Genomic DNA, 11,020 nt, shown 5'->3' on the forward strand with positions numbered 1-11,020 from the left:
CCCCAAGTTCGCTTTTCTCTTTGGAAAAAAAATTCTTCCATTGTTGTACAATTCCCACCCACCCATCTCCAGTCCACTTTACTATGCAGCTCTTATTCTGGACTGTTGTCATGCAAATAATACTTAATCATATATTCCTTTGAAACAGTTCTTTCCCTCATCTGTTTCAATGCAGTGTGCATTATTTATCTTCTCTTTTCTTAGTTTCCCCCAACCCTTAAAACAGTCCTGTTTTATAACAGTGGCATTATGTGGTGTTTGTCCTTTTGTGCCTGAGATATTTCACTCAGCATAATGTTCTCCAGGGTCACCCATTTTGTATAATATTTCATGAGTTCCTTGGGTTGTTTCCATCTCTTTGCTATTGCAAACAAAGCCTCAGTGAACATGAATGTGCATATATCTGCTTGGGTGGCAGTATTAAGGAGTTTCTTAGAGATTTGCAGTGTATTCTAATAGGAAGCTCCTCGTATTCACTTCAGATGTTGAGGTTATTTTGGTTAACCTGCTTGTTTTTCTTATGTACCATCATCGAGTTGCCTGAGACTCATAGAGACTCTATGTCCAATCTCTGAACCCTGCCTTATCCTGAGCCAGTCTCACTGACACTGACACACCTAACCCATTAGCCCAATTACTATGTTATGCCAGCCAGGATTTTCCTCTCCTGCGCTGTCTCTCCACCCTTCCAAGCATGATGTCCTTCTCCAAGGGTTGGTTTCTTTTAACACAATCTCACCTAACCTGTGGTTTCTGGTTAAATTTCCATAATTATGAATATCTTGGACGTTATGAACTTCTATTGATCTTGCATTATGTGGACAGATTTCTTGATACATCCTGAAATCAGTGATTTTCAAAGTGATGCGCCCAGACCAGGAAAATCAGCATCATCACCTGGGAATGTAACAGAAATGACAGTCCCTGGACCCCATACCAATCCTGCTGATTCAGAATATCTGGGAAGGTGGCCCTGCAATCTACTTTCTACCAGGTGACGCTGATGAGCAGGACTGTCTAAGAAATGATCAAAGAAAAAGCCACAAAGAAGAAGTGTGTACTTAGTAATCACAACGTACAAGTCAAAGGACGCTCCAGATATGAAAAGTTAAAATTATAACAGTCAAGACAATGCTTGCAACTGCAGAATCCTGATCAACTAATATGCCTAAATTTTATGGGCATGATATACTGATAGCTTGCCAAAATTCCACAACATAAATTGCTATCTTTTTCCATACGCTATTTTCCTGTTATGATATCTTTCCCCTCAATTTATCTTTATCTGCTTTAAGGGACAGTTTAGCCAAATCATAATATTTGGTTCTTCTTAAGGAAATTTTCCAAAATGACTTTAAATCTCATACTAGCCAGTTTTGTGTGTTAATGCATGACTCTCATTATACTGATTGTGCAGAATTCTGTGATATATTCTTCATAGGTCATAAAAGACTGTTTTCTAGGGAAGCATTTCCAAATAGTGGAATTATTCAAATGGTATGGCATGCACTAGTCTCTTAAAAGCTTTAAAATTTGCTTATTCTAGAGTCAGTATTTTTGCCAAAAATATCCCCCAGCACTAACTACACAAGTAATATCTGGACAGGAGATAGGATCAGTGCAAAAGAACATAGTGAGACTATGGGGTACCAGTTTTTCTAAGTTCCCTTCAACTAAAATGACTGGGAAACTCTACTCTTTGTGAAGGAAATTCAATCTAGCTGAAATAGTCCATTATTGTTTTGTAATGCCTTATACTAGAAAATACTTTTTTTAAACTATGAAAGCAACCCCATTATTCTCACCTTTTCATCTCCAGCATATTAGATCATATAATCATCTGACTCAAAATATCCCATGCCAGTCCATCTCATTTCACCAATACCTAGTAGGTCAATATTCATGCATTCCACTTCTTTCTCAACAATTTCCAATTTTCCTACATCCATGGTTCTCACATTCCATGTTCCAATCACTAGTGTCTGCTTACAGATTTTTCTCCTCCTATATATTTCCATACTTGAAGGCTTAGCCTCAGTTGCCACATCTGCTAGTCTAAGTGTGCTCTATTGCACATAGGGTTTTCAAAGGCCTGCTATTTCAGAAGTGGATGGCTAATCCTTCTTCCTAGTCTGTCTTAATTTGAATGCACAGATTGAGAACATTACCTGACAGTCAAGAATTTTACAGAAAAAAAGTAGATTAAGGATATTTCCTAGCAGTAGAAATGACCAATAGATTCCTTGTACCAGCGGAATGTCTGTGTTTCATTGAGTATGCAAAAGCATTTGACTGTGTAGATCACAACAGGCTGTGGCTGACTCTGAGAAGAATGGGAATCCCAAAACACTTGATTGTGCTCATACAAAACCTCTACTTGGATCAGGAGGCAGTTGTCAGAATGGAGCAAGGAAACACTGCATGGCTCAAAACTGGGAAGGGTGTGCACCAAGGATGTGCCCTATCTCCATATCTTTTCAATCTATATGTGGAGCAGATTATCCAGGAGGCCGGGCTCTATGAGGAGAAATGTGGCATCAGGATTGGAGGAGGAATCGTCAACAATCTGTGTAATGCAGATGACACAACACTGCTTGCTAAAACTGAGGAGGACCTGAAGTGCCTGCTGCAGAGGGTCAAGGACTGTAGCCTTCAATATGGATTTAAGCTCAACATCAAGAAAACAAAGATTCTCACTACTGGGACAACATCATGATAGATGGTGAAGAGATAGAGATTGTTAACAGCTTCCGTTTTCTTGGCTCTACAATCAACACTCTTGGTATCAGCAGCCAGGAAACTAAAAGATGAGTTGCATAGGGAAAGTCTGCTGTCAGAGACCTCTCTAAAGTAATGAAGAACAATGATGTCAGTCTGGAGACTAAGGTGCACCTGATACTGGTCTTTGCAATTACTTGTTATGCAAAAGAAAGTTGGACAATGACTAGGGATGATAGAAGGAGAATTGATGCCTTTGAGCTGTGGTTCTGGAGAAGAAGTGGTCTGCTAGGAGAACAAATAAGTTCGTCGTGGAGAGGGTGAAGCCAGGCTGCTCCTTGGAGGCAAGGATTCTGAAGCTTCATCTGACATACTTTGGGCATGTTGCAAGGCAGGATCAGTCCTTGGAGAGGGACGTCATGCTTTTGAGGTGAGAGGAAGACCCTCAATGAGATGGATTGATTCAGTCAGTGGTAATGGGGGTAGGAGACAATAAGATTGGCTCAGGATAGAGCAGAGTTTAGGGCTGTGGTACATAGGGTCACGATGAGTCGTAGCAGACTCACGGCACATCACAACAACAACAACAATAATGCTTAAACGTTGTTTTTCCCATTTAGCAAAACTGTGCCTAAAGTTCCAGCTGTAGAAATCTAGGGCTGGTTTTTCTGACTGCTGCTTTGATGAATGTTGTTTGTGGGTCCAAGCAAAATTAACTCTTTGATAACTTCAAATTGATCATATTTATTTATCCCAATGTTGTTTATCGGTTCAGTTATGAGGGTTTTTGTTTTTCTTTGTGTTGATATGTAATCCATTCTTAAGGCTTGATCTTTATCCGTTAAGTGCTTCAAATCTTGGTTTTCAGCAAGCAGTTTTGTCATTTGTATAGCAAAGGTTGTTAATGAGTCTTCCTCCAGTCTATGCCAGGAAATTTGGAGGACAGCTGCCAGACCAACTGACTGGGAAAGATTCATATTTGTTCTCATTCCAGGAAAGGTGACAAGACAAAATGTGAAAGTTAGTAATGGAGAATATCATTACTATCACATGTAAGCAAAATACTGAAGATCATCCAAAAATGGTTAGAATAGTACATTGACAGGGAACTGCCAGAAGTTCTACTAGAGTTTAAAAGAGGCTGTTGCACTAGGAATATCATTGCTGGTGTCAGATGGATCCTGTCTGGAAGCAGAGACGTTTGACTACTTGGATCATAATAAACTATAGCTAACATTGAAAAAAAAATGAGAATCCCAGAGCATTTAATTTTGCTCATATGGAATCTATACCAAAATCAAGAAGCTATTGTCTGACTAGAGCAATGGAACACTGAATGGTTTAAAATCAGGAAGGCTGTGAGCCATGGATGTATCCTTTATCCATACTTATTCAACTTGTATGCTGAACAAATAATTCATGAAGCTGGACTCTGTGAAGGGGAATGTGGCATCAATATTGGAGGAGGACTCATCAACAACCTCCATTATGCAGATAACACAACCTTGCTTGCTGAAAGTGAGGAGAATTTGAAATGCTTGCTGTAGAAAATCAAGTAACACAGTCCTCAATATGGATTGCATCTCAACATCAAGAAAACAAGTCTTCCCCTCTTGAACCAAGAGACAACATCATGATATAAAAAGACTTAAGTTGTCAATGATTTCATCTTACTTGGATCAACAATTAACACTCTTTCTACCAGCAGTCAGGAGATCAGAAGACATGTTGCACTGGGCAAGTCTCCTGTCAGAGATATCTCCAAAATACTAAAGAGCAATGATTACCAAAGTGTGCCTGGTTCAGGCCATGGTCTTTTCAATCACTTGCTATCCATCTGACAGTTAGATAATAAATAAGGATGACAGAAGAAGAATTGATGCCTTTAAACAGTGGTTTGGCAAAGAGTATCAAATATCACATGGACTGCCAAAAGAACAAACAGATATGTCTTGTAAAATGTGCAGGCAGAGTACTCCTTTGAGACAAAGATAGTGAATCTTCCATACTTCAGGCACATGGCAAAGAGCGGCTATTCCTTAGAAAGAGACACAACATTTGGAAATGTGGAAGGTCAGAAAAAGACAGGAAGATCATAATGAGATAGACAGACACAGTCACTGCAGAAATGGGCTCCGGTGTGGTAGGGATGATGAGGATGGTACAGTATAGGACAGGTTTCCAGTCTGTTGTTAATAGGGTTGCTATGAGTCATTTTGGACTCACTAGCACCTAACAACAACAGCCAGTCCTGATGACATCCCATTATTCTTTATTTCTTCCAGCTTCTTGGATTAATGTCATCATACACACTGAATAAATATGGTGAACAGGTACAACCCAGACACATAGCTTTCATTATTTTCACTAAAGGAGACTTACAGTATCTCCTTTGTTTTTGTATAGGTTTAATATGAGCAAAACTAAGTGTTGTGACATTTCTATTCTATGCAGAATTATCCATAATTTATGATCCACACAGTTGAATGCTTTTGCATAGTCAATAAAACACATGTAAACATCTCTCCGGTAATCTCTGCCTTCAGCCAAGATCCATCAGATACCAGCAATGATATCTTTCACACCGTATCTTCTTCTGAATCCAGACTGCATTTGGTAGCACCTTTGTCAATGTATTATTCCAACTAGTTTTTAATCATCATCAATTAAGATTTTATTTGGATAATGCTAATGATATTGTTTGATAATTTCTGCATTCTGCTAGATTACCTTTCCTTCGATTAGGCACATCTTTGGATCTCCTCTGGTTGGTTGACAGCTATTTTCTGAATTTCTTGTGTAGTGCTGCGTCTATTTGCTGAAACACCTTCATTGGCACTTGATCAATTCCTGGGACTTTGCTTTTCCTCAATGCCTTCAGTGCAGCTTAGGCTTCTCCTCTAGTGCCCTGACTCTTGGTACAAAGTTCTCTTAAAGTTCTTAAAGAACTTTAACGTTCTCAAGAACAAAGGTCTAAGATTAGGTCTGAATCAAATTGGGTCATATTCATGTAAAAGTTGGACAATGAACAAGCAAGACAAAAGCAGTTATAGATGGGTTTTTGAGTTGACAAAGAATATTGACTATTCTGCCAAAAAGAACGAAGAAACTCGTCTTAGAACAAATGCAGCCAGAGCGTTCCTGAGAAGTAAAGATGGCAAGTGTGTCTTACATATTAAACATGTTATCAGGAGGGATTAGTGCCTGGAGAAAGACATCGTTCTTGGTACAGTGATAGTCAGTAAAACAGAGACATTAAGTGACATGGACACAGGTAGTGGCTGCAAAAGTGAGTTTAAGGACAGTAGACAGTGAGGATGGCACAGGATCTGGTGGTATTTTTGGTGTTGGGTTTTTTTAATGTTTTTTTTTGTTAAGAGAGGATGACTAAGAATTAGAACTGACTTGAAGGCACCAAACAACAAGGGCTAGTTTTATACTTCAAACATATTTTTAATTCATGGTCAGGTTAACATGTGTCTGTAAGAAACATTTCATTTCATGGAAACTGGCTACTCATCTAACTGATAGAAAAAATTAGAAGATCTTGAAGCAACTAAGGAGAATCATGGGACTCAGGACTGCAGAAGCTGGGCGTTAGCCCTTCAGTAGAGCTGACAAATTCTACAAAAAGGATAATGAGCCAGACTATTTGGGAGATGGAAGAAGTGAACTAGAGGTCCTTTCCTATGTCCCAAATCCACCCAAATCCACCCAGCACGGTAGATTGTTTGAGTATGAGAACAGTTTTCTTCACATATTGTCCAGGATCTGCAAGGATCTGGACAAGTAAAAATGATAGTAAAATAAATTAGACTGCCTGCAACCAATAACAAACACTTTATTTAACAAAACAGCACACATCTTGAGCTATTAGCTAGGAAAATATAGTGAGACTGCTCTTTATGGGACATTCCTCAGCTAGTGATAACTGAACTCAAGCCTGAGAAAATAAACCCCTTTCACTTGGGAATTTTTCATTTTTCTTGATTACCAATAGAAGAAGACTTTTCTGGGGACATTGCCTATTCTATTTTTTAGGTTTCAGCAAATATGCAGGATAAAAGAAAAACTAAATCTAAAAAATATGTATTTTTTTTAATTCTTTTTATTTATGTTGCTGTGTACTGTAAAACTGTAACCAACCCATAGTTGATTCTACAGCAGGCTTTCAGAAACAGTTAATCTTAATCGCATAGGAGGAGACTGCCCATCATTCTCCTACAAAGCAGCTGGTGGATTTGAACTGAATTTCACTGGGTTGGCAGAATAACTCCTTACCATTAAGCCATCAGAGCTCCCTTTTATATATAAGCCACCCTATTATTTAGTCATCAGTGATGTATTAGCCTTTGATTCTCTGGAAGAAAGGTATATTCAACTGTAGGGTAATGTCCAATATTTACCAATGAAGTTGGTTAATTGGTTAATTTCTATTAAACATCAATCAATACCTTTTAAAAGGGTGAGGATTTCTTATGTTAGAAGGTACAAATCTGCACATTAAATACCAGACAAAAATGAATAATATTATTCATGAGTAATGGAATAAAAATATTAATTTAGTCAGATCAGGTGACATTTTAATAGTTGTTATGTACCATCAAGTCACCTGTAATGCACAGAGACCCTATGTACCACATCTCTAAAGCTTACTCTGTCCTGAGCAAGTCTTACTGACTCCAACACACCTACCCCCATTGCTCCAGTTTATTGTATCAATCCATCTCTCCACGGTCTTCCTCTCCTCCACTGTCCCTCCACCCTTCCAAGCTTGATGTCCTCCTCTAAGTACCGATCACTCCTGGAAACAGGAGTTGTTGCTGTTGTTGTAGTCTCTATAATTTATCAGCTATTATCCTTTGTTCGAACCTTTAAAAAATTTATTTCCTCATGTTCTTCATACCATTTAATACCATTTGTTGTTGTTATGTACCATAGCTGACACTGTGGCAATTTTTCAGAGGCTGTTAATTGCTTCGGAGGAGAATGCCAACCTGTGGAGCAGCTCGTGGTCTAGAACTGCCTGCTTTCGGAATTGCAGTGCACCTTCTTGTCACATGGCCACCAGAGCTCCTATATTAATTTTAACCCTAAGTACAGTATTCATATAGCTCAATGTCTACTAATATGAAGAACAAGAGAACAATCTGAATGTAATGATTTGTTGGGATCATGAAACCTTGAAATGGTCTAAACATGATAATAAACTTCAACTATGGTTTAACAACAGTGAGTAGTTGTTGAACAATTTGATTATGTTTTGTAGAATTCTTATCCAGAGGTAAGGAAGAAAACAGCAATGGCTGGATTTTAGGTAGTTTAGTATACCTGAAATATAGTACATCTGCTCTCAGCTTCAATGAAACTATTTTTGTGGACATTCCTTACAAAAAAGCCACTAGTCACCTGTTTAAGTTAAATTATAAGCTATTACAAGCCTCAAATAATCTACTTTTATTTGAAATTCCTCTATTGTTGGATAAAGATGACATATAGAAAAAAATAGATAGATTCATGTTATTCTTGTTGCTGTTGTTAAGTGCTGTAGAGTCCTACACGACTCATAGCGACCATATGAATAAAAGACCTGAACCCTATTGTATAACTACCATTATTACTCTAAGTTCATAGTATTTCTGGAGGTTTTTTTGAGATTAAGGTGCACAGGATCCAGGCCATAGTCTTCACAATTACTTCCTACGTGTAAAAAATCTGGATAAAGACAAGGGATGACAGAAAGAGAATTGATGCCTTTGAGCTGTGGTGCTGGAGAAGAGTGTTGTATATACCATGGACTGCTAGGAGAACAAACAGATTCATCCTGGGAAGGGTGAAACCAGGCTGATCCTTGGAGGCAAGGATTCTGAGTCTTCCTCTGACATACTTTGGGCATGTTGCAAGGAGGGACCAATCTCTGAAGAGGGGCACCATGCTTGAAAAGTGGAGGGACAGTGCAAGAAAGGAAGACCCTCAATGAGATGGATTGATTCAGTGACTAGGGTGAGGAGAGTCATATACTAAACATGTCAGAGACAGTCAGACTGGCACAGGAAAGAGCAGGTTTCAGAGTTATTGTTCATAGAGTCTCTATGAGTCACAAGCGACACTACAGCACATAACAACAACAACAACAACATGTGCGTGTGCATGTGTATATATGTTGTTAAGTGTTGTTGAGTCGCAGGTGACTCATAGAAACCCTATGAACGAAAGACCTGAACACTTGTATAACTTTCATCGTTACTCCAAGTTCATAGGGTTTCTGGAGGCAAGCTATTTTGGAAGGGATGCCACTCCTGCTTTCAAGCTTGTTTTAATAGGGGAGCTCCACCAAACTCTGTCCACCATAGATAACCATTATCACTTTTGACATATCAGTGTTAGAGTGTTCAGCACCACAGCAACCACGAGTTACCTCTGTACAGCAAATGGACAGACCAGTACTATACCACTTAGAAGAATGTTTGACCAAAAACAATTAAAACCAGGTCTGAGGGCAGCAGATTAAAGTCACCCACCTTTGGCTTGGTAGCATCACTTTCTGTCCACTAGGCCAGCTGAGCTCTCTTTATGCTGCTGTTGTTGTGTGTATATGTATGTATTTGTGTGTATATGTGTGTGTATAAATCTTGCAGTTGAAAGTTTAGTATACAAGCACAGTTTGTGTTTTCTAAGGAAGAATACACAACAACCAAAGGTTATCTAACATGATTCTTAATTAGAAGTTTCTGCCAATACATTAGCAAGAGAAAATGTGGAATATTCTTCAATGTAAAGAAAAACAAAAGCCACTCAAAGTAGAAATAAGCTTTCCTGTCTTGTGATGGCATTTTATGAATGTAATTTAAAAAAAAAGTCTGATCTGAGAGCTGAAGCTCTTTTTCATGTGCTACATTTTACAATACGGGGCAACCATTACAGACACTGAAATAGGATGGTGCATAATCTTGGATTTAAAAGTAAATACCCAGTGTGACAATAGTACTGCTTGCCCAGGAAGCTTGTGCACTTTATCAAATAAGAACATGCTTCTTAAGTGAACTTACAGACCAATCCTCACCATACCTTCATGGGAGCCAGCTGGATAGGCGTGATGCAGGACGGGTCTACCATGGGCTTTGGCCTGTTGGCCGTGTCTGCTAACAGGCTGTGCCACTGCTGGGGGAGGCCGGTGAATTTCTGCTCTTGAGGATCAAACCCAGTATGAACCCTGTGTTCAAAGTTGGATGGGCCAGATATTTCAATCTTTTTCTTTTTCTTTCCAAACATGATGCAAACACCTAGGAGTGCAAACAGAAAAGAGACAGCTGTTTATATGTGACAACAGGAGACCACAGAAAAATGATAGTTCATTCATGGCTACATCTTTCCATTTATTCCTGTCTCTAAACTAGCTGCAAAAGATGCAAACTGGGTTTTCAAGGTATGGTAAGTGAGCCTTTTTTTATTAAAAAAGTTTTGTTCCCTGTTTTGCATTGTCATGTTTCAATATAAGTAGAGTTTTTTGTCATATTGGTTTAAGATTTGACTATAAGATTTGTGTTACGCAATGGGCTGTGCATAAAAACAACAGGCCACTGGTTTTGCGTAGAAATCTTTGGAGACCCTGCATTTCTTCTTCTTTTCTTCCTTTGTCCCTGTTACTTGTCTTGGGGGTCTCTCAGGTGGATGGTGCTACCTCAGCTTCGGTTCTGAAGGAGAAGATCACTGAAGTAGAAACCCTCTCAGTTTCCAGCCTAGAGTCGAACCCAATATTATAGATGAAACTGTATAGAAGTCTCACCCCCTAAACCTGGTGATGCAATTCTGTTTCGGAATAGGGCTTTCTTTTTGTGAGGTGATATAAATGTGGGGTGTATCTTAAATCTAATCTCCTCTGAGGGAGAAAAAGAGCAAGACAGAGACAAGCAAGTGCAAACTGGCAAAGACAGATGCCACATGAGGATCACCAAGGGACAGAGCAATGCTGTGAGAAATATGAGAAGCCAATACTAAATATTTGTAATAAACCGAATGCTAATTCAGGATGTGGGGGAGGCAAGGTTCAAGCTGGAGTTCACCATGAAGCACCAAGGCAATCCTTAAGGATTTACTGGATTCTTGCATAGTATTTGCTGATCCCTCTCTCCTAAGCCAAGGGGAAGGTTTTCAACAGAAAGAGCTTGGCTTCCTGTGCATTGAATTCTCTTTGTGATTTACTTCCTGATAATTTTCAATAAAGATAGAGGGAGGCTGGAATCCAGGCCCTTCAGTTAAGAACTGCTGGTCCCCTGTTTTTTTTAAAAATTAAGTTATTATT

General features: G+C 39.0%; 1 protein-coding gene across 1 annotated transcript in view; it reads right to left on the reverse strand.

The window, feature by feature from the left end:
• The window catches only part of PAK7 (p21 protein (Cdc42/Rac)-activated kinase 7), a 383,566-nt gene that overhangs the window by 138,306 nt on the left and 234,240 nt on the right, over positions 1 to 11,020 (reverse strand). The window contains exon 3 of the mRNA XM_006894246.1: positions 9,787 to 10,001. Within this exon, the coding sequence (XP_006894308.1) occupies positions 9,787 to 9,990 (204 nt within the window). The 5' untranslated portion in view covers positions 9,991 to 10,001. The remainder of the gene's footprint in view (positions 1 to 9,786; positions 10,002 to 11,020) is intronic.

This window comes from Elephantulus edwardii, unplaced genomic scaffold, assembly GCF_000299155.1.
Source record: "Elephantulus edwardii isolate Elephantulus edwardi_28Jun2011 unplaced genomic scaffold, EleEdw1.0 scaffold00138, whole genome shotgun sequence".
Taxonomy (NCBI): Eukaryota; Metazoa; Chordata; class Mammalia; order Macroscelidea; family Macroscelididae; genus Elephantulus; species Elephantulus edwardii.